Below are 22,314 nucleotides of genomic sequence, written 5' to 3'. Positions count from 1 at the left end.
CATTCCCGTCACTTACTTAATTTTTCTGAATCTCAATTCCCACCCCCCAAAATTGTGCATCCATAAAGATGTCAAAATAGTAACAATTGCCAAATCTGAGCAGGAGGCAATGGGTGTTCACTGCCTGATGCAATGGACTTCTCTGTACTTTCAAAAATATTCATAATAAATTGGGGAAAAACAAAATGTCCCCAGGTCAAAACTGATATATGACCCCATCAAAAAAAGTCCCTGGCATCAAAATAGCTGGATAAAAATAGGTGCAGCAAACAGCTGCATCAACCCTCTCACAGCATTGTGAGAATATAAATTGGTTCGGCCTTTTTGGAGGACAACTTGCAGCAGCCATCAAACTTTTAAATGGTTTTTTCCTCTTTTTTTGTTATTATTTTGAACTTTAACAAACATACGCAATCCTGATTCACCAATTTTAACATTTTGCCACGTTTGCTTTATCATTCTTTCTACGTATGTATTTTTATTATATACTACAACATACATATTATATATACACTTACCATAGCACATATATACATTTGCTTCATATATATATACATGCATTTATTCATTCATTGATTTTCTTCCCAGAACCATCTGAGTTGCATATATCTTGACCGTTTACTCCTTATTTTTCAATGTTTATTTCCGAAGAACAAGGATATTCTCATACTTAACATCACTACTTCACTTCAAATTTGGAAAATTTAGAACTGTTATAATACATGTCATCTAATACAACCTTCTCCTCTCATATGGAGAGCCCATATTCCGATTTTTTTAACTGTCCAAATACTGTCCTTCCAAGCCATTTTTTCTAGTACAGGATTTAGCAAAGGATCTGTGTTATGTTTACGTGCCATGTTTCAAGCCTTCTTCGAACTGGAACAAGTCCTTTTAAAAATGCTCATACAAAAGGCTGGTGAAATTGTATAAAGAAGCCGCTTCCCGGCACAGGAATCTAGAGCCGGGGCGGTTCGGCCACAGCGGAGCGGGACTCAGAGGCTGTGAGGACGCCTGAGGGCGGCGCTGCCACGAGCCGCCCAGACAAGCCCCGCGACTGCTCCCGGCCACGCGTGCAGCAGCGAGACCGAAGAAGGAGAAACGCTGAGGGCACGCTGGCCGAGGCACTGCCGGCGACTTTCCGCTGCCCTCCACGGTGAGCCCCACACTGGCAATGGCCCTGGGCCCTGGGCCCACGCAGCCACGCAGAGCAGCCCTCCCAGGCTTGCCCCCCTCCAGGACAGAGGACACCTGTCACGGCAGGCAGACCCCTCTGCGGGTTTTCCATCCCAGGGTTTCAGTCTGTAGGAAGGAAATCCCTAACACACTGCCTCCTCTACTAGCACAAACCTTCCGTTTCCTTCAAGAGGCGCCCCCTCCTCCAGGAAGCCTTCCAGGTACTCCGGCTCACTGCAACCTCTCTGTGCTCTGACCACCCGCAGCACTGTACCACTGAGCACTCATTTGACTGTAATTGCTGCTCCAGGCAGCTGCCCTCTCCTCTTCCATCACATGGCTCCACATCTGCTCCCTCCCACAAACAGTATGCACCCCAACCGCTCTCCATCTCCACATGGTCAAGGCCCAGCCTCTCCGTAAGCTTCCCCTGGCATCGGGTCCCTTCAAGGAGGGTCCCCGACTAAACTGTTTCAGGGACTCTCCTACGCAGGACAGCTCTATCGGTCTTGGCTCCACACCCAGCTCTGCAGGGTTGCCTGTGCTGCCACTAGCACCTGTCGGAGATGAGCCCCCGGCTTTGCTGCCACAGTGACACAGCATCAGCGTCACCCTGGAAGATTTCGCAGTGTGGCAGGCCCCAGGCCACCCACCCACCCTCCATCTGTCCATCAACCATCCACCCCTCCACCCCCAAGCACCGTTCACCCAGGGCCCACTCGGGGCAGGCCCTGACCTGGGCTCTGGGGCTCCTCAGGCAACAGGGGTGCCCACACTTCCCAGGACCAGAAGCGGCACAGCCACTGTCACATCGTTTCCTCCTGAGCGCAGGCCGTGTGTGTGAGGAGTGACCGGGGCCGCCAAGCCCTCGGGGGCTGGAGGGCACCGCAGCAGGCCCCCGTCTCGTGGCCCTCGGGGGCTGGAGGGCACCGCAGCAGGCCCCCGTCTCGTGGCCCTCGGGGGCTGGAGGGCACCGCAGCAGGCCCCCGTCTCACGGCCCTCGGGGGCTGGAGGGCACCGCAGCAGGCCCCCGTCTCACGGCCCTCGGGGGCTGGAGGGCACTACAGCAGGCCCCCGTCTCATGGCCCTCGGGGGCTGGAGGGCACCGCAGCAGGCCCCCCATCTCATGGCCCTCGGGGGCTGGAGGGCACCGCAGCAGGCCCCCGTCTCGTGGCCCTCGGGGGCTGGAGGGCACCGCAGCAGGCCCCCGTCTCATGGCCCTCGGGGTCTGGAGGGCACCGCAGCAGGCCCCCCATCTCATGGTCCTCGGGGGCTGGAGGGCACCGCAGCAGGCCCCCGTCTCGTGGCCCTCGGGGTCTGGAGGGCACCGCAGCAGGCCCCCGTCTCGTGGCCCTCGGGGGCTGGAGGGCACTACAGCAGGCCCCCGTCTCGTGGCCCTTGGGGGCTGGAGGGCACCGCAGCAGGCCCCCGTCTCATGGCCCTCGGGGGCTGGAGGGCACCGCAGCAGGCCCCCGTCTCGTGGCCCTCGGGGGCTGGAGGGCACTACAGCAGGCCCCCGTCTCGTGGCCCTTGGGGGCTGGAGGGCACTGCAGCAGGCCCCCGTCTCATGGCCCTCGGGGGCTGGAGGGCACCGCAGCAGGCCCCCGTCTCATGGCCCTCGGGGGCTGGAGGGCACTACAGCAGGCCCCCGTCTCGTGGCCCTCGGGGGCTGGAGGGCACCGCAGCAGGCCCCCGTCTCACGGCCCTCGGGGGCTGGAGGGCACTACAGCAGGCCCACCATCTCATGGCCCTCGGGGGCTGGAGGGCACCGCAGCAGGCCCCCCGTCTCGTGGCCCTCGGGGGCTGGAGGGCACCGCAGCAGGCCCCCGTCTCACGGCCCTCGGGGGCTGGAGGGCACCGCAGCAGGCCCCCGTCTCACGGCCCTTGGGGGCTGGAGGGCACTACAGCAGGCCCACCATCTCATGGCCCTCGGGGGCTGGAGGGCACCGCAGCAGGCCCCCCGTCTCGTGGCCCTCGGGGGCTGGAGGGCACCGCAGCAGGCCCCCGTCTCACGGCCCTCGGGGGCTGGAGGGCACCGCAGCAGGCCCCCGTCTCGTGGCCCTCGGGGGCTGGAGGGCACTACAGTAGGCCCCCATCTCACGGCCCTCGGGGGCTGGAGGGCACTACAGCAGGCCCCCGTCTCGTGGCCCTCGGGGGCTGGAGGGCACTACAGCAGGCCCCCGTCTCATGGCCCTCGGGGGCTGGAGGGTACCGCAGCAGGCCCCCGTCTCGTGGCCCTCGGGGGCTGGAGGGCACCGCAGCAGGCCCCCGTCTCGTGGCCCACGGGGGCTGGAGGGCACGGCAGCAGGCCCCCGTCTCGTGGCCCTCGGGGGCTGGAGGGCACCGCAGCAGGCCCCCGTCTCGTGGCCCACGGGGGCTGGAGGGCACCGCAGCAGGCCCCCGTCTCGTGGCCCACGGGGGCTGGAGGGCACCGCAGCAGGCCCCCGTCTCGTGGCCCACGGGGGCTGGAGGGCACTACAGCAGGCCCCCGTCTCGTGGCCCTCGGGGGCTGGAGGGTACCGCAGCAGGCCCCCGTCTCGTGGCCCTCGGGGGCTGGAGGGCACCGCAGCAGGCCTCCACCCAGTCTCATGGCCCTCGGGGGCTGGAGGGCACCGCAGCAGGCCCCCATCTCACGGCCCTCGGGGGCTGGAGGGCACCGCAGCAGGCCTCCACCCAGTCTCATGGCCCTCGGGGGCTGGAGGGCACCGCAGCAGGCCTCCGCCCCGTTTCGTGGCCCTCAGGGGCTGGAGGGCACCACAGCAAGCCTCCACCCGTCTCGTGGCCCTCGCCCGTGACTGCCGCGCTCACACAACAGCACGTGAACACCAGCAAGCGTGGCTGGAGCGCCTGCATCACCCCAGTGCTGAAAGGCTGGTGGAATCCCCAGTCAGTCATCGACAAGCTCGGCTATGAGCCAGAGGAAGGAGGCAGCACCAGCCGAGAAGCTGGGAGCCTCTCAGAGTCCAAGTAGCCAGGAGGAAGTGACGGGCAGTGGGGGGCCGAGGCCCCCTGGAATGGGCCTGGCCCTGACCATCCTGGGCCGAGCCCGGCTGGCTCCCCTGTGCAGCTGCAAGGAGAACTCACCTTGATTCACAAAAATATAACCCACCACCAAAGACACCGTACTGAGAACACCCTGGAGAGGCAAGACCCTTGGAGAGTTCTACCTGATTGCTGGTGCCCCCCCGAGGGCCCAGCCCCCATGCAATGCAGGGGACGGGTGGGGGGCACAAAGTCCTTCCCTCATGCCCAGGGGCGGGGTGGAGGGAGATAGGCCGGGACTGGGGGATGACACATGGGAAATAGACACAGAGTAACACAACTCCACGTCATCTAAACTGGGGCTTGCTACACAGGCCAAAGCGACAGCAGGCCACATTCCGAGGTCTGGGGTTTTAGGTCCCTAATAACTGACCGGCGGCCTCATCAGAAAGACCGTGCCCCCTCTTTACCCCACACCCCAGGGAGTGTGTGTCCCACACAGCAGGGACCAACCCGTGGTCTTCTCAGGACAACAGAGCAACCAAACTGCCAGGCAGTAGCAGGGCGAGGCTACTCTGTTATCCCCAGTCAACCACCCAAAATGAAACGGGCCCAGAGCAAGCCATCTAACCAAAGGGAGGGCAGGGGAGGGCAGGGGAGGGAGCAAAAGAGCCAAACAGCCATCATCAAAGAAAATGAATGAATGGGCCCCCAGAACATGGAAAGCACACCATTAGTCATTAGGGAAATATGAATTAAAACCATAAGGAGATACCAAAATGGCTAAAACTAAAAAGATCAGCAATACCAACTGTTGGTGAGGATGTGGGAGAACCGGGGCCCTCATACGTTGTATTTGCTTTGTTTCACTTTGTTTTTTTCATACATTGTTGATAGGAATGAAAAATGGTGCAACCACTTTGGATTGGCAGTTTTTTACAAAGTTAAATGTACACTTATTACCCAGCAATTCCGCTCTTAGATATCTACCCAAGAGAAAAAACCTACGGCCACAAGGTACTCAGAGCAGCTTTATTCTTAAAAACCCAAAACTAGAAAGAACGAAATGTCCATCAAGCGTTGAAAGGACAAACCTATTCTGGTACATCTAGAGTACATCACTCAGCAGCATAAAGGAAAGAACTATCAATACACAAAACAATAATGGATGCATCTTAAATGCACTATGCTAAATGAAATAAGCCAGACAATAAAAGACAACATAGTGTCTGATTCCGCTTACATGAAATTCCAGGACAGGAAAAACTACAGAGCCAGCAGTCTGATCAGGTTGCCAAAAACTGGGTGGGGAGAACAGGGGAGGGGGTTAGTGAGAGGTAAATGACGGCAAAGGGACATAAGGACATGAGGGAACTTTCTTGAGTGATTAAAATGTTCCACATCATATTGGTAGTGGTGACCACACCACCACAGTCATCTGTCAGCCGCATGAAATCATACATTTAAAATTTGCTAACTGTGGAAATTAGACCTCAGGAGAGCTGCCTCTAAAACGCTGGCCCTCCACTCAAGAAGCTAGCTCCGTGGCCAGTGGATGCAGGGCTGACATCCAGCAAGTACACGCTAGCACAGTCACACCTGGTCAAACACTGAAATACTTCCATACCTACTGGGAAACTGCCACTCGCCAAGGCTTCTGAGCCACCCGTGCCCCAGCCTTTCTCCCCAGGACCCGGCAACCGCAAGGTTAACACCTGGGCCGCAGGGGTCCTCCTGGACTGGACTCTGAGCTGACATCCTTTCTGACCAGTCAGTGCCGAGCTGGGTAAAAGCTAGGTGGGGTCTTAGGCGTTGCAATGGTCTGTGGCCCTCCAAAGAGTCTCAGTCCATAAACAGATACCCAGTGTATCCGTGGAATTAAAAATCACTGGGCAGGGGGAAGGGGAGGCAACAATGAAACCAGGTTGAGAACGGTGGTTTAAATGCAAGAGCTCCCTGCCAGAGCAGGCTGTGAGACGGAGGACCCGGCTCCCGGGCCAGGCTCGGGATGGAATTCCCACCTGGAAGGTTCTCTGTGCAGCAGCAGATCCCCACACAGGGTTAGGGGCTGAGCCGCACACCTGCTGGGAGCACGCGTGAAGAGGTAGAGGCCACACGTGCGCTCGCACTCTTTCACGGGGCAGCCCTGCACGGGAAAGCCCCTGGCTCGCTCCCCGTCCCCGAGTAGCCTTCCAGCAACTCGGCACACTTGCCCCCGGACCCCTTGCTACAACTAGGTCTCCACACTCAGGTCTAGTGGACAGACCAGTAGAAATCCAAAGACTTCCACCCCCTTCCTCCTGACGTCTCATCTTTTCTTCCTGTCCAGAGCTGGACGGCAGAGCTGGCCTCGGTGGCGCTCGTGGGATTCGGCGGTTGGGTAACGAAGACAACTTCTAAATGAGCTTCAGGGCTGCTGCGGAGCTGAGCCCCCGCTTTGTCAAGCTCAGATGAACCAGAGCCTCCTCGGGAAGGGGTGGCTTCCTGCGCATACGTTATGACAATACTATAATTGTTCTTTCAGTCTTCTCCAGATATTTAATAACAACGTGAAGGGGGAGTCGCGAAGGTCAGTCCTACCGTAGAATGAGCTTTGTTCTTACATTGTCCTTTTCTGAACAGCATCTTCCTCTCGCCGAGCTGTTCCGTGCCGATGAGCCTTGATGGCAGAGGTCTGGTGCTGTTGTAAAAGCAGCACCACCCACCCGGGGCTGAATGTTCTCATGTGCTGGAGGGTGCGGTGCCACTGCCAAGCACAGCATCTGCGGAAGCGCACGCAAGCGGGCACGCAGACACGCCCCGCACACTGGGCTTTCCCTCCCTCCACCCCTGCCACCCCGGCTTCAGGCCCGTGAGGACAGAATGTCAACTGCCAAGACCAGAGACCCAGGACGGTATGCAAATCTGCCAGTCACTGGGAAATCACTCTTGAGTCCTGGTTAGGCACGAAGTGAAATTTCCTAGGACCTCGGGTGAACAGATTTGCACACCTAGATGACAATCTTTGTTTAAATGTATTCCAAAAGCTCCCAGTGGTTGGCAACTGGGAGTCAGTGTTATCAGGGTACAGCACGTGCAAGTGGAACAAGAACTAGAAAGAGCAGTGCCCTGAGCTCCGGGCCCGCCTCTGCCACACTCGAGCTGCCCAACCTGAGCGTAGGCATTTCAACGTGCTGCGCCTCAGCTGCCAGATCCATAAAGCGGACAGGGCTCACCACCTGCCTGAAGATCTGGGATTCCAAGGCTGAGATCAGTGATGCTCTTTAAAGACACAAGTCAGAGGACAGCTCTCAGGAACCGGTGGATTAGGTTGGTCATTTCAGTGCAAGGGTCCCTAAAAATTCTGCATGCCGGGATAAGGCAGGGAGGCACCGCAGTAATTCAGAACCCACATGATGTTGGGAACAAATGTGCTTCGTGTCTGGGCAGGGCTGGGATTGGAAACTCAGGCACCAGAAGAAAGAGGGCCGTGTATCCCTACCAGCCTGTGTCAGAGAGCAGCTTTGTACCTAATCCTGAGGGTAAGATAGTTGCTAAGGAACCATTGAGATGCAAATGAATCAGCAAATAGCTTAGCAGCAAGACATCAGAAAAAGGTGGGGAGGGGATGCTCTGAACAAGTTAGTCAGGTGAGTGAAAGGAAAATTACTTTCTTCTGATTGGAAAAAGAAAACCTTGGGGTTCTCATGCAGAGCAGCACCATTGTGCTACTGTGTGTCAAAAAACACCCGATACTGTTCTTTTTCTGCTTGGTTGGGAGTGAAGGAAAGTTGAAGCCAAGAGAAGGGAACTTGGAAGGGTGAATGGGTAGCCTTCCTCTGCTGAACTCGAGGGAGATTTTCAGACCTATCTCCACGTGAGAGAGGGAGCTAAGGTATGCAGGAAGAAGTCTGCAAAGGACTTAGAAGATCTGCCGTTTAATACAAGTCTCAAAACGGAGAAAAAATTAAGTACAGACAAAACTGAATAAATATTCTGTTGAGGTAAAATGGAAATTTCGGGTGCAACTAAGCCATGATTAATAAAGGTGAGAAAGGGGAAATGAGCCATCTCATTGTACCTATAAGCTCGCATTGCTTTCATTCTTGCTCTTCACTGGGTATCCAATTTAAATCCAGTGGTTGGGTTCAAAGGCACAGGCAGCTGATGTGGTAACCCAGGGGGTTACAGTAGGATGTCATGGTCCCTCACCCACTGTTTTTTCACCTTACCCAGATAAGAACCCTCCTCCCTCAGAGTCTGAGATTCCTTACTCTTAAAACCACTTGCCTTTAGCCAAACACCCCTGCTACCTGCCTCTTCATCACATTGAAGGTGATTATGATGCTCAGAAATAGAGGAAACGTCCTCCTCAAAAAGCAGTTGCCACCCCCCGTCCCTACCTGCCCCTTGAGGCAGCTTCTCCCACCTCTCCGGCCAGGAGCATCAGAGCCACAGCCACTGCCTTCTGCCCGCGGAGCCCACGCGCCTTCCTCCTGCATACACTGTCTGCTCATTGTGTTACACGAGTCCATCACCACAGGAAAACGGGACGGGTGTGGTGAATACTGCCTGTCCTGCACCGGTTCTCGCTTCTTCTGGCACAGCACCCTGACCCCCTCAGGCCTGGCCGCCAGGCTCCAGGCATCGGTGGTCACGTGGCCGGGGCCTGGCCAATGAGTGCCCTCGGTCAGCCTGGTGACCGCGTCTGGTTCCTGGGGAGACTCAGGACCCAAGGGAGGCAAAGAGGCAAAAATCCCCAGGGTTTTACTAGAACTCCTAGGAGTAAGATTTTTTTCCCCTTTGTGCCAAAGTTTCAGGCCAGGAGGCTGTGGCCAGCAGCCACACAGCCAGCTCGGGGGACGGCTGCCTGCGGATGAAGTCGGCATACGTGCTCTATGCTGATCATTCTCCACTGGCCCCTCCGGACCGGTTCTCCACCTTGCTGTGACGCAGGAGCCCAGCCCAGGAACCACCTCAGTTAGACTCCCAGGCCCTCTGCCTTCTCGAATTGATCCAGGAGGAGGTGCTGGCAGGAGAAAGTGACGAGAAAGAGAGGAGGGACTAAGAACCCCGCCTCCATGCGTGGCTTTGGAGGCAGCTGCATTTTCCCTCCCTGCATCTACAGCTCCTGTCAGGGAGCCACTCTCCCCACAGCTCTTGCCGGGTTCTGACTGCACTGTTCCCTCCCCTTACCCCTTCTGGCTTCCCACTACTGCCGGCCCTCTTGCATCCCTCTACAACAAGTTGCTACATTAAACTCTCCTCAGTTAACCCTTTCAGAGCGCTGATGGGGCCTTGGCTGATAAAACTAAGAAGTGGAAACATGGAAACTGAATCTAGAGACCAGACTGGTGCTCCTAGGTACATGCTACTGTCCAGGAATAACCAGGGCCAGCAGTCCCACTCCACCCTTCTTTTGCTTTTCTCCAGCTTGAACTGAGCATCTATCACTACAACCAAAAGACATGGCCATAAAACCAGGCAGAGCCCTTGATGGAGGGTCCCTGATATCCAGCTGCGGAGGACAAGACGGGGAGCGGGGATGGCTCTATCAGCTCTGGTTTCTTACTCCTACCTCCCCCATCCCCCTCTGACAGAATTCTAGGCATCCTCCATGGAGCCTCACCCTCTCTCTCTCTCTCTTTCTCACCCCTTCCCCAAATCCTTCCCCTCGGAACTCTGACCTCTCCTTGGGGTTCTCCCAGCAGCTGATGGTAACCACTCTACCACATCTGTCGAGCCCACCGCAGGTCCTAGCACGGCCTGCAGTGGGCATGGCTCTGTCTCCCCCGCCAGTCTGCCAACCTGCGAGCCTGTGTCCTCTTTATCTGCATGTTTGCAGCGTCAGGAACAATGTTGCCCGTGCAGGTGCTCAGGACACGGGCGTGATGGTGGTGGCTCCTGATAGAGCGGCAGCCTTGACCCTCGGCCCCCCTTGCCAGGTGCCCGGATGGAATCTGGGCTCTCCCTCCTGGCAATGGCTCAGCCCGCGCCCGAGCACTCCAGAGAGGGAGCTGCGTCCTTGCTCTAGGCAGCCTGGTCCGTCCTTCCAGCCTGACTGGAAACAGGCTCATAATCGAGCCGGAGTCTCTCTCCACGAGGAGCAAAGCCGAGCCTGGCATGACTGCCCTTCAGGCATTCTCAGAGAGGCCTCTCTGGCCCTCCCACTCCATTTAAGTTGCCCGTTCATGCAACCAGATCACCTGCTTAATCTCTTTATAGCCCTTTCCTGAAATTACACCGCACAGGATTTGTCTTCCTGATGACCGCCAGCCCTTCCACCAGGATGTACGTTCTCATGCGCTGGAACATTTCCTGTTTTGTGCACACGGCCTGGCACAGCGCAGGACACTGACAAATGCTGTTACGTGTCAAATGAATGGGAGATATCCTCTCTCCCCCTCCTCCCTCCCCGCCCTCCCTGAAGTCACTCTAAACCTTTTCTTCTACTACTTCTCCTAGGATATTTCAGTTATCAGTTGTTGCATAACAGACAAACCTAAAACTTGGTGGTTTCAAACAATCGCAACCTTGTCTTATTTCAGTCTGCAGTTGGAGCAAGGCCGTGCCAGGACAGCTCCCGGTCTGCACGTGGTGTCAGCCTGGGGCCGTGGCCATCTGAAGGCTCGCTCACTCCTGGGTCTGGTGTGTGATGCTGGCTGGACTTCAGCAGCACCTCCAGGTGGGCTGGGGCCGGGGCAGAGACAGACAGGCGGAAGCCGTACCAGCTCTTACGACCCAGCCTCCAAAGTTAGGCAGCACCGCCCGGGCCCCGCTCTTCCGCCAGAGCACGTCACAAGAGCAGCCTGCATTCAAGGGGGCGGGGGGAAGGCAGGCTCCGCGCTGTGACGGGAAGGCAGCGAAGACTGTGCAGACATGTTTTAAACCACCGCCTAGGCTGCTAAGGGCTTGCTTGCTCTTTTCTGCATTCGTTAATTAGCACACATTGATTGGCACCTCCCATGTGCCATTTACTGGAGATAGGTGACGACTGAGCCCCCACCCCTTCAGGGGCCTCTAGCCAAATAAACCCAAAGTACAGACTTGTGTGAATACGCTCCCCTGAGGGAGGCAGAGCCAAACCCCACTTGGGGAGGGGGTAGGATGGCTTCCCGGAAGAAGTGACCACTGTGGTGAATTCTGAAGACTGCTTTAGGGTCAGCCAAGGAAAGACGAGTGAGCAGGGCAGCGCCGGCAGAGCAAGCAGGACAGTAGCGGAGGCAGCCGGCAGGACAGCCGCTGTGTGGAAGAAGGAAAGGGAGGCCCTGTGTGTGCAGACCTTGGAACGGGGGCGCACGGAGGCACACGGCTGTGCCTGGGCGTGCCCGTGCGGAGCGGGAGAAGCAGCAGCAGCAGGAGGGTGGCCGCTGAGCCCGGGTAGAGAAGAGAAGGACGAGCCGGGCTGAAGGGTCTTGCGCAGGTCCTGAAGGTGCAGCCAGGTGCCTGCACACGGTGACCTGGTGACATCCAACACCACGGCATGGCCTGTCACCCGGGCAGGGTCTGACCTGCCCACCCCAGGCCATTGGGCACCCGCCCAAAACTCAGTGGCTTTTCCGAGGATACCGAGACCCTCTTCCTTGCCCTGGAACTTACGAGCTGTGCAGCTCAGACCATCTGAAGCACTTCCGAGAGCCCCTGGCTGGTCGTCCCCTCCCAGCCCTCCCTGGTCCTATGCCTGCACCCCCCAGGAGCCAAGAGCCCACGAGGCACCTGCAGAGACTTGGGCAGCACGGGCATATGTGAAACCACCGGGAAAGAGCCACCCACCCCCAGCTCACCACCAGCCCCGGCCCCAGTCTAGAGAGAGAGCCGAGGGCAAAGGTCCCCCCTTGATGTGCTGGAACACTAGCAGCAGGAAAGCAGCAGACAATTAACTGCAGGGCCCAGCTGCCTCTCACAGATAAGGCATTTTCTCTGCTGCCACTGTCAGTGAAGCCACCTGCTATTATTCCAGGCCCTCCTACTCGGCCCCTTCCACGGTCAGAGTCCCAGGGGGAGGGGAGGGCAGGCACTGTCCACTGAGACTAGGAGCTGGGAGGCTTCTCTCCTCTCCACCCCCCACACGTCCACTCAAGGGCCACACGAAACCCCAGCGTCCTCCCCTGAGGTGGTGTCTGCCGCTGGCCAGAAGGCGGGAGTGGCCAGAGCACTGGGAACCATGGGGCCCCGGGGCCCGAGGCAGGTAAGGCAAGGCCCACAGGGAAGAAGGCAGAGGATGGCTAAAGCGCACACCTGCAGCCAGCTCTTGCTGGATGGCAGGCCTGGACGGCCAGCTGAGGAGACACACCTGCCGTCCCCGATATGCAGGAACGGATGCCATGCTGCACCTGTCTCAGCAGCACCGCTCATCAGAGACAAGAGCCAGAGGGACCTGGAGCAGAAAGAAACCCAGCAGCCCTGGGGCAGTCTATCAGGGACACGTGGGAGGTGCCGCGTGCCAAAGGGAAAACGTAAACCCAAGGAAAAAGGGTTTCTCCCAGGTGAGGCAGCTTGGGAGAGGAAAGGAGAACAAGGCCAGAGGGGCCTGCCAGAGTGGAATGTCTAGTATCTTTGACAGTACCAGCAGGACAATGAGCAAACAGCTGGCGCTTAATAAGGGCTCCCTGAATTAATTCATGAATAAGCAGCGTTAAACGGGAAAGGCACTGATCTGGGAGTCAGAAGCCCAGGGAGGTGAACAAACGCCGACCTGAATTTTAGCCCTTGAGCCTTAACTCAGTTCCCAGAGTCTTAATACCTCATCTGTAAAACGGGAGAAGGAATGCTTAGACGCTGAGAGGCCAGCTCGTGGGAAGTGCTCAGGGAGGGGCCGGCAGAGCCACCAGACTGTCAGATTTCTGGGAAGTCTCTTCTCTCCCCTGAAAATCATCTCCAGAGCTGCTGCAGATACGTCTGGACTGTGTGGACGAGCCTGACCCCGGGGCAAGTCCCCCAAGTTTCAGCAGCCCCAGAATTAGCCCCAGGGGCCTTAGAGGCTGGTGCCAAGCCGCAGCCTTGAGCGCCTGTTCGCCTCACTGCTCCCTCCCCTCCTGGCCCCCTGCCCCTGCCCGTTTCTCTGCTCATTATCACCTCCACTGGGGCACTGAGCAGCAGAGCAAGTAGGTTAAATTCAAATCAGTCATTTTGTCACTTGCTGCCAGGAAGTAGGCAGGGGAGAGGAGAGAGAGCTGGGCCTCAGGTGCAATCTGTGGGCAGAAATGAGTCCTGGCAATTCTCAGGAACTCTTCCTGTATGTTTCCACACTGGCCCGGTTCTGCTAGAGAGAACTCGGAAGACACCTTCCGTGGTTTCTTAAGCAGCTGCTAATGGTGCTGGCTGCAGGTGCTGGGATTTCACCCGACCGGCAGGAACCTCCTTACTGGCCAGAGAGGGAGAAGACAGGGCCTTCTGCTCCATCGCCTTTTCACCCGTTAGCAAGCGGAGCTTCCTGAAGTCCAAACAGCAGCAGGGGCTCACACAGGGAAGGGCCCCCAGATCTCCCACTCCAGGCCTTCTCCCCCCCTAGCCGAACATCCCTGCGGCCGTAGCGTGAGCGAGTGGGTGCATAAGATGCTCCTTCCGCCTTGGAACGCCGGAGCCTGGCGAAAGGCACCCATTTACCACGCTCTGGAAGGGCAAGCCGCTCATTCACAGACGCGGCCGGCCTAGGAGCCAGGCGCACGAGAGGCACCAGGCAGGGAATTCTCCCCGGTCCCGGGGGGCGCTGTGGCCCCAGTGCTGCCCAGAGAACCCCCAGGCGCCCGGGCCTGCTGCCGGCCAGCGGGGGCCCCTCGCGCAGGGCCCTCCCTCGCCGACGGCCCTGTCTGATGTGATCACCCTCAGAGGTCTCTCCGATGCCCCAAAACCGGGTCCCGAGCCGCAGTGTGCAGAGCCACGGCAGCCTGCGGGGATCCGAGCCCCGCCCCAGCCTCCCCAGGCCCCCCCGTCTTGGGCCCCCAGGGAGGTCACCTTGTCCTCCTGGAGCTGGGCCTGCTCCATTCTCATGCACCTGCCCCTAGGAGGCTTTCCAAGTCTGACACTGCAGGCCCCCTGTGGGCCCGCCATCTGAGGCCAGGCTCCTTTCTGCCTTGCAGTTAACCCCATCCTCACTCTCTAGCCACAGCTGGCCAGCGGGTCAGTGGTCAAACCCTCTCCAGGACACGCGGTCTGCCTCCACCCCCAGCTCCTGCTCCTCTGGCCATGCTGCCGACCCTTCTCCCCTCCCCCTCCCCTAGAGTCAACACCGACAGCACCAGGCACAAGGAGGGAGAGAGCTGGATGTGGGTCTGGTGGTTCCCTGAGCCTCACCTCGTGGGGAGAGCAGCTTCCTACACACAGAGGACCTTCCCTGCCTAGACTCCCTGGAAAGTGCCCTCCTGACTTTCCAACCCGCAGAGGAATGCTCAGGCGCTGAGCGAAGTGCTCCAAGACATGGGGGGGCAGGGGTCTGCGAGGGGCAGGTGGCCCCGGCCCAGCCCCTGGTCCTCCCTCTGCGCACAAGCTCTCCAGCGGGACGGCCCCACCAATGGCTCCGACCGAAAATGGAATCTGCAGACGGAGGTGAGAGATTTCTCCTGCAAAATTTTGCTTTTAAATATGCAATCACTCCCAGGGTGTTACTTTATTAGTACGGTAATTTCCTCAGAAGGGCAGACATCCAATGCTCTGTTTCTCCGCCACATTTGGAGACACAGAAATCTGATGGAAATATTCAAGTTGCTTAAGTGGCTAGTGCAGGAGAGGGAGACATAAAGGGAGCTCTTCCAAGGAGCGCAGGCTGCCGAAATCCAGGTGATGCAGGGACACGCACCAGACGGTCAGGTAGGGGCAGTTAAGGCGTGTCCCCCCCGCCGGCCCCCGAATGTGCGAGGCGCGCAGGTCCATCTCCTTGGGGGCCACTGATCTGCCGATCATTTCTCTGTTGGGCGGGTTGGCCAGGCCAGGGCTTCTCCTCGATTTCTTCTAAGAAACTGCTGTGCAGCAGGTATCCGAGTCTGAGTCTGCGCTTACGGAGTGGGCACAGGTGGCAGGTCAAGGAAGGGGCAGGGAGGGAGCTTCGTGGAAGCAGGTGGTCACTCAGGTGACCGGATAATCTCAACATCTCGTCGTCTCCTCAAATCTGAAGTCCCCAGGAATCAACCGAGGCTAAATTCAGGCTGATCCGAACCGCCCTTCATGCAAAGTGTACAGAAAACGGTGTAGTCGGGTGTGGGTTAGAACACAGATTCCAGAGCCCTTACGCCTGGGCTCCAGCCCGGCTTGGCCAGCCGCTAGCCACGGGACCTTGACGAATTTCCTAACTGCTGAGTTTTCTCATCTGAAAAAGGGGGTGGGGGCTTGATGCTGAAGATAATAATTATACCTACCTGGAAGAGCTGTGAGAAGGATTAAACCAACTAATTCATGTCTAGGCCGGGAACTGGGCCCTGGTCTAAGGGGTAGCTATTATGAGCAATTCCCAATCGAACTAGTGCCAGGCTGCCTGCAGCCGAATCACTGGGGCCTCCTGTTAAAAATGCAGATGCCCAGGCCACTCTGACTCAGTAAGTCAGGGTGGGGAGGGACCTGCCCACTATTTCTGCCAGCAGTCAGTTTAGAACCATTGCCCCAGGCACTGTTTCTAGGGAGCACCTACATTGGGATCTCCAGGGACCCCGTTAAAAATGCAGATTTTCAGGGTCTACCCAAACCTAATGAATTTTGGGGATTCAAGCCCACAAGTTTGTAACAAATTGCCCAAGGGAGGGATAAGCTTCCTGAAATCTGAGAACCACTGCCTGACATGGGGTTTCAAAATTGCCTCTATCCTTTGCCCAGGCAGGAAAAACTCTATGCTCCTGAATCATAGTGCTACTAAGAAGTCTCAGAGGTTAGCAGCAGATGATTTTTGAAATATTTAACAACATAAATATATCTTTGATTTTAAGAGCATTTATCTTTCGGGGCTGAGCGAGACACCGTGGCCAGGGGGACCAGGTGATTTTCCCCCCCTCGAGGGGTGGGAGATGGAAAACCCAGGTGAAGCGTGCTGACTTCTCCATCTGCCACCTGACTCCACCCCACGTGACGCCAGCTGCTTCCTCACGGCCAGACCCCATGCCCGACCCGACCCTGCAGCTCTCTCCACTGCACTGAGTTCAGGAAATCAAGCCAACCAGCTAGAGAACAAATTGTTCGCCGTAAACAAGGACTCCACAGGCTAGATCCAGAGGCAGGGCTCGTGGTGCCAGCTTGCCTGCCTGGGCATCAAGCTTCTCCTTGGTCCTACATGCTTTATTAAAGACTACTTCTTGGGAAGTATCATTTTTTTTAGAGTGGCCGCATCATGCCTTTGCCCATACGCTTTTCCCAAACACATCGTGTTTGGGACCCATCCTTGGGCGGGCCCAGGGTTGAGCCTTAAATCTGAGTCTGAACCCGCATAGGCTAACAAGGGTCAGAAAGAGAGGGGCTTCCTACGGGCTTAGCCCCACCCACAGGGCTGGGCGGGATTCCCCGGGCGGGCAGGCCTCGCAGCCCCTCGCTCGGCAGCATTGCCTGCTGGCAGCATTGCTCCCCCACCCACGTTCAGGCCGCGGCTGGGCCTCTGCTGCTGTTTCCACGGCCAGGAAGCTTCCCAAGCGGCTGTCCTACCCCGCCAGCATTCCACTCACTGGCTAGAGGCTGTCCTTCACCAACTCTGAGTAATCGTGATCGTTCATAATGCACAGAAAATACCATCCGCCCATGGACAGAATTTTCTCGAATTTACTTTTCTCTCCCAGACATTTTTTTAAAAATCTCTGGTACCTGCTACAGGAACACACTCATAGATGCCCAAACAGATGCACACACAGCACAGAAATAGTAACAGAAAACGCAGAAACAGTCAGTCACTGCCTCACCTGGTGGCCTGTCGCAGACACAGGTTGGGCTTGTCCACTGCGGACCTACGTATAACTGTGTTCACACGGACCAAATGCGCACGGAGGAGCGCGATACCCCAGCATGCCAAGGTGGGGCACGCCACAGAGAGGCACAGTAACCCAGCCGTGGACACGTGCACCAGCACGTGCCCTAAGCACCCACTGCCTGTCAAGCCCCGATAAATCTACCACCCCAATACACGGGGACTTCCAAGGGTGCCAAGGCCGGGAGTTCGCACTAGGCCACACCGAAGAACAGCTGTCCTGGGAGTGCCCCCATCAGCCAGGGTCCCGCAGGCCGAGGCACCTGCAGGTACCTGATCTCAGCCTGGACGAAGGGGGCGGGGCTGGGGATTCCGTGAGCACTCGGTGATTCCGGTTGCTGCCTCCCAGCCCCGTTCCAGCGGCGCAACACTGCCCTACTGCCCGGGAGCGTCTGGGGAGAAGCCGGGTCTCCAGACCTGCCCTGGAGGCTCAAGCCTCGCAGAGCCACCAGGTGCCTTCCCCCCACAGACACGGGCAGCCTGAGCTCAACGAGCTCTCAGACCCAGCGTGACAAGACGCCAGCTTGGAGGGCAGCTGTTTGTCCGGAGGCTGTGGAAAGAAGGCCAAGGCTGTGAGCCTCCAACTTCCAGAGCCTGCCCTGCTCTCCTCTGAAAAGGAGCCTGAGAAAGCCCCAAAGAGCCCTGCCATACCTCTCCCCCGGAGCAGGGAGGGAAGGGGAGCTCTCTTGCCATCTGGATTTCCAAATCGGCTTCCACCCGTGGCCAGGAGACTCCGGGCCGCTCCCCTGCCAAGCCCAGCCCCTGCCCTCCTTCCCACCTTCCCTGCAGAGGGGCTCTGCTCTCCTCAGGCCCTATGGCCCCACCTGGCCAATGGCCTCCACTGTCCTTTTGTCCCCGGGCAGAGGATCTGCCTGGTTTCAGAAACCCCACTGGAGCCCCCCCCCCCCCCCACCGGGGGGAGGAGAAGACCAACAGCCCCACAAGAGGCTTACAGCAGCAGGGAGAGGCGCCCCCTGGCCACGGCCGAGGGGGTAACTTGCTGCCTGTGTCGGCAGCTCATTGATCCACTTTTCTGATCATTATTCCTCACTCATCACAAACCAAACGACGCTGGCCCCAGCCCAGGCAGGCAGGCGGGAAGGCGGCACCGTGTGCGGAGAGGAGAAAGTGAACCTGCCTCTCTGTTCCCTGGAGGAGAGGAAGGAGTGAATGGTGTGTACTACCCTGTGCACCCAGCGGGCACCTCGGGCTGCTTTATTATTCTGCTGAATGTGGTGTTTCTTTTAACCCTTCCTAGAGAGGCTTCCAGCCTGGAGAGCCAGGCTCCTTGCTGCCCAGCCGCTGGCAAAGTTTCCCGACTGTGCGGGAAGAAAAGGCGGCAGCGCCTGCGGGGTCGGGGCAGGTGGCCGGAGGGCCAGGGCCGGGCCGGCCGGGCTGGGCGCTGGCACAACCACGCCCGGGGAGGGGGCCGCTGCAGCCCACCAGGCAGGGGCTGTGTCTGCTTGGCCAAGAGGAGGCGAGCAAGGAGGAGGAAACCGCCTGCGCCCGGACGCCTGCTGCGTTTCCACACGTTCGTGCTCCAACAATTCCGCCCCCACGTATGTCCTGTCCTTCATTCCTGGGGACCACGCAGGTTCCCCAAGCGGGCCCTGCCGGCCCAAGGCACCCATCTGCTCTTGGCAGCCCGGGCCCTGGCCCTCTGGGAGGAAGAGCTGCGGGCCAGACTCGGCCTCGGAGGAGCATGACGCACCCAAGCGCCCCAAAGTCCAGGCTGCCACCGCAAGTTAACAAACGCTCCCGGTTATTCCTGCCCGGTTGGAGAGTATAAATACCCTTGAATTTCCTTTCTATTTTCACTGCTCCCTCCTCTCCGTTGTCCCTCGACAAGCCAAACCAAGCGCCCCTGAGCCAGGACGTGGGATGTGCTCAACAGGGCTCCAGACCCCACACGTTCCAAAGGGGACCCCCACCCCCCACAAAGAGCAGCAGCCCGTGTGGGCAGCCGGAAGCCGAGAGCAGACAAAAGCCGCCCTCGGAAAGGCGAGGGAGAGCTTTCTAGGCATTCATCGCCGCGCGGAAAGAATCAACGCGGGACGCCGTAGAAAAAGGCGAGAGCATCTCCTGGCCCCGAACGCCCCCAGCTCGGCTTGGAGAAGGCAGCGCTGTCCCGCAGGGTCGGGGGCTGCGAGCCACAGTGCTCGCGGGGTCCTTTCCACCGGGCAGCCATTCATCATGCGGCGAAGACAGCGCGGACGAGCGCGCTCCAGCCGCGAAGGAGCGCGGGCGTCCAGGGGCTGCTGCCCTGTGGCGCGGGGTCCGCCCCGCGCAGGTCCATCCCGCGCCGACCCCTGAGAAGGTGGGGCTGCGAGCCGGGCTGCCACGCGTTATCCCCAAAGTTGCTTCCCTCCTGGCAACTCCAGCTCCGCTCTCCAGCCGAGCCGACTCGGGGAGGGGGCTGCCGCCGCCGTTCCGCTGCTGCGGGGAATGCAGGGCGGGGGTGGGGGCGGGAGGCGGGGAAGCGGGCAGGGATTTCCCACCGGGATTCGCGGGCGCCGCGGAGCGTCCCGGCTTCCCGCCGCGCCAGGCGCGGTGCCCGCAGAGCGCGCTCTCCCGGCCACCAGCCAAGGCTGAGCAAGTGCGGAGATGTCGCTGCCCGTCAGCTCCCGGCCACCGAGTCTCCCTTCCCCGCGGGGAGGGAAGACTGGGTGAGTTTGGGCAGGGACCTGCCACCCACCGCACCACACCCCTATCCCCGGACCCGAGTGGCAACAAAGGTGCCCGCTCGCCCCGACCGCCCTGGGAAAGACGCAGCCTCGCAGGCTCCCAGACTGTTCCCCAAGGGTGAGGCCAGTGAACTCAGCTCTCCTCCGGCGGCCACTTGCTGGGGACCGGGGCGGAGCTGCTGCGGCCCACGCGCGCAGCCTGGCCCGCCAAGCCCACAGTCCCGGAGCCGGCAGACCCTGAGATGCGGCCCGGGAGAGGGGGCGGCACGCGACCGCTGCGAAGCGCCTCCGTGGCGGGGCAGGAAGGGGGCGGCAGGCGCCCTCACTCCAAGGGTCGGATGCCCTAAGCGTCCCTTCCTCCACGACGTCCAGGTCAGCCCCGAGCTAAGGACCCGGCACCGCAATGCAGCGGGCCCCGCGAGCTCCGAGCCGGGGCTGCGGGGACCCGGGACTGGCAGGGAGCGCCAGGGCGCGGGAGCCAGGGAGCTCGGCGAGCCAGCCGCGGGCACGCAGAGCTAGCCCGGGGCGCGCCAGCGGGCGTCACCCGCCCCACGCTCGACCGCCGCGGAGGGTCTCGGGCAGCCCTGCCCTCGGGTGCCGGGATACGGGCGGCGCGGAACCACCAGGGCAGCGCGGCGAGCGGCGGAGCCCGGGAGACGCGAGGCGGGAGGCAGCCCGCAGCCGCCGCCTCGCTCCGCGGGGGCACGTTACCTTCCATCGCGGCCGCGGCGGACGCCAGGAGCAGCAGCAGCAGCAGGCGATCCGGGGCCATCGCCGCCGGCGGCTCCCGGGCCGAGCCGGGGTGGAGGGGGCCGCGCGGGCCGGGCGCCGCGTCCGGGAGCGCCGCTGAGCTCCCCCGCCGGGGGTTTCTCCGTATCCTTTCGCGCTCTCGCCGGGACCGGACTCCCCGGAGCGCGGCGTGGGCGTGGGCGGGAGTGGACGCGCGTGGGGCGGTGCGGACGCGCGTGGGTGTGGGTGTGCATGTGTGAGTGTGTGTGTTTATGGGCGAGGTGGGTGTGTGCGTGTGTGTGAGCGAGAGAGAGCGAGCCGGGGGGAGCGCGCGCGAGCCTGTGCGTCTTGGTGTCACATTGCGAGCGACAGCGGAGCCTACGGGAGGACGGAGCCGGCCAGACTGACGGGGGAGGGAGCGGGATCCCCCACCAGCCGCGCTCTCCCCACCCCTACCACCTCCTGTCCAATCAAGGAATCAAACCTGCAAAATCCCCCCGTCCAATCAGACGCGAGCACCTCCTCACACTGGCATTGTTAGTTTCGGGAAAACTTTTGCTCGCCGGGCTGCGCGAGGGCTCGAGGCGCGCGAGGGCGCCGGGCTCCCTCTCGTGGCGCGCGGCGAGAACCGCACGGGCCGGCCGGGCACCCAGGCCCGCGGCTCGGCCGGCCCCGTCCTGGCCTTCTCGGCGCGCTCAGGGCTGGGCGGAGCTTTACGTCACTGACTATGTCTCTCACCTGCGAGCCCCCCAGCCTTGGAAGTGCGCCCCGCGGCTCCGCTGCACGGCCCTTCTCCTCCTGACAGGGTGGGAGGGACTCCAGGTCAGTTCTCGTGGGTCTCCCTCCATTAAAGTGGGGTCTCCAGTGTTGGGATTCCTGTCTGTGTTGCTGACCACAGACTCCCCAGCGCTGAGAGCGGCGTCTGGCCCGCGGGAGAGGCGCAGCATCTGTTGAGTGAACACATAAGGGTCAGAGAATCTGCGGGCTGCTCCCAGGGGGCGCAGGACACTTCCTCTCCACCTCCCGGGTCTTCCTACCTGCCTTCTGTCGGCCTACCTGGCACACTTTCCTCCAGAAGCCTCTGCTGCGTCAAGTGTGAACGGCCAAGTGCGTTCTTGAGCTTCCGCAGAGGGCCCTGATGCCAGAGGACTGAGTCAAATGGGCGAGACCAGGGGTCCCCAGCCCACCCTGAAAGAGCAGAGAACGCAGTAAGGGTCGCAAGGGTTATGGAAGGGCAGGCGCCCCTGCCTCCAGCCCTGGGTGGGTAGGGCGTGCCCAGGCAGCAGCAGGGGGAGAGGGCGCGGCCCCTGGAGGGCACTCCTGGTGTACCAGGTCAGGACTCACCGCGAGGCTGCACCCTGGTAGGCTGGAGACGTAGGCTCAGCCCCCGGCCCAAGCCCGCGCTCCCAAGCCTGCCCTGGTCTGGCCCCACAGGGTCTGGGCGTTCTCCTCCACCCGCCTGACTGGGGCAGCCTGCCTCCTCCCCACCCAGCCGTCCCCCAGAGTGGGAAGTGAGGTCAGAGTGGGCAGCTGTGACGTCCCGGATCCAAGACGACCCCTCGCAGCCCTCGGTCGGGCTGTTGCTCAGCCTTTGCTAGACGAGGGCCCCGCTGCGCGTGGGTAGCCTTTCCGGCCCTGAACTCCTCCTCCTCAGCCGCCTTCTGCCTCCAGGCCCACATCCTGGCAACTCCTTGGCTTCTTCTGCTCTCCGGAGGCCTCCCCTTTCCCATCCCCACCTGCCCCGTCACTGCTGCGGGGACGCTCCCCTCTTGACCTCTGCTTCCTCATCATGCCCCGATGCCATGCCAGCTGCTCTCTGCCCTGCCACAA

At 60.0% G+C, this 22,314-nt stretch overlaps 1 protein-coding gene across 1 annotated transcript in view; it reads right to left on the bottom strand.

Annotated features, from left to right (window-relative positions):
- EPHB1 (EPH receptor B1) overlaps nt 1-20,873 on the bottom strand; it is a 458,872-nt gene extending 437,999 nt beyond the window's left edge. Inside the window, exon 1 of the mRNA XM_058294989.2 lies at nt 20,467-20,873. Within this exon, the coding sequence (XP_058150972.1) occupies nt 20,467-20,527 (61 nt within the window). The 5' untranslated portion in view covers nt 20,528-20,873. The remainder of the gene's footprint in view (nt 1-20,466) is intronic.
- Between the last annotated feature and the right edge of the window lie 1,441 nt (nt 20,874-22,314).

This window comes from Dasypus novemcinctus, chromosome 4, assembly GCF_030445035.2.
Source record: "Dasypus novemcinctus isolate mDasNov1 chromosome 4, mDasNov1.1.hap2, whole genome shotgun sequence".
Classification (NCBI taxonomy): domain Eukaryota; kingdom Metazoa; phylum Chordata; class Mammalia; order Cingulata; family Dasypodidae; genus Dasypus; species Dasypus novemcinctus.
This window is presented reverse-complemented; position numbering and strand designations above follow the sequence as displayed.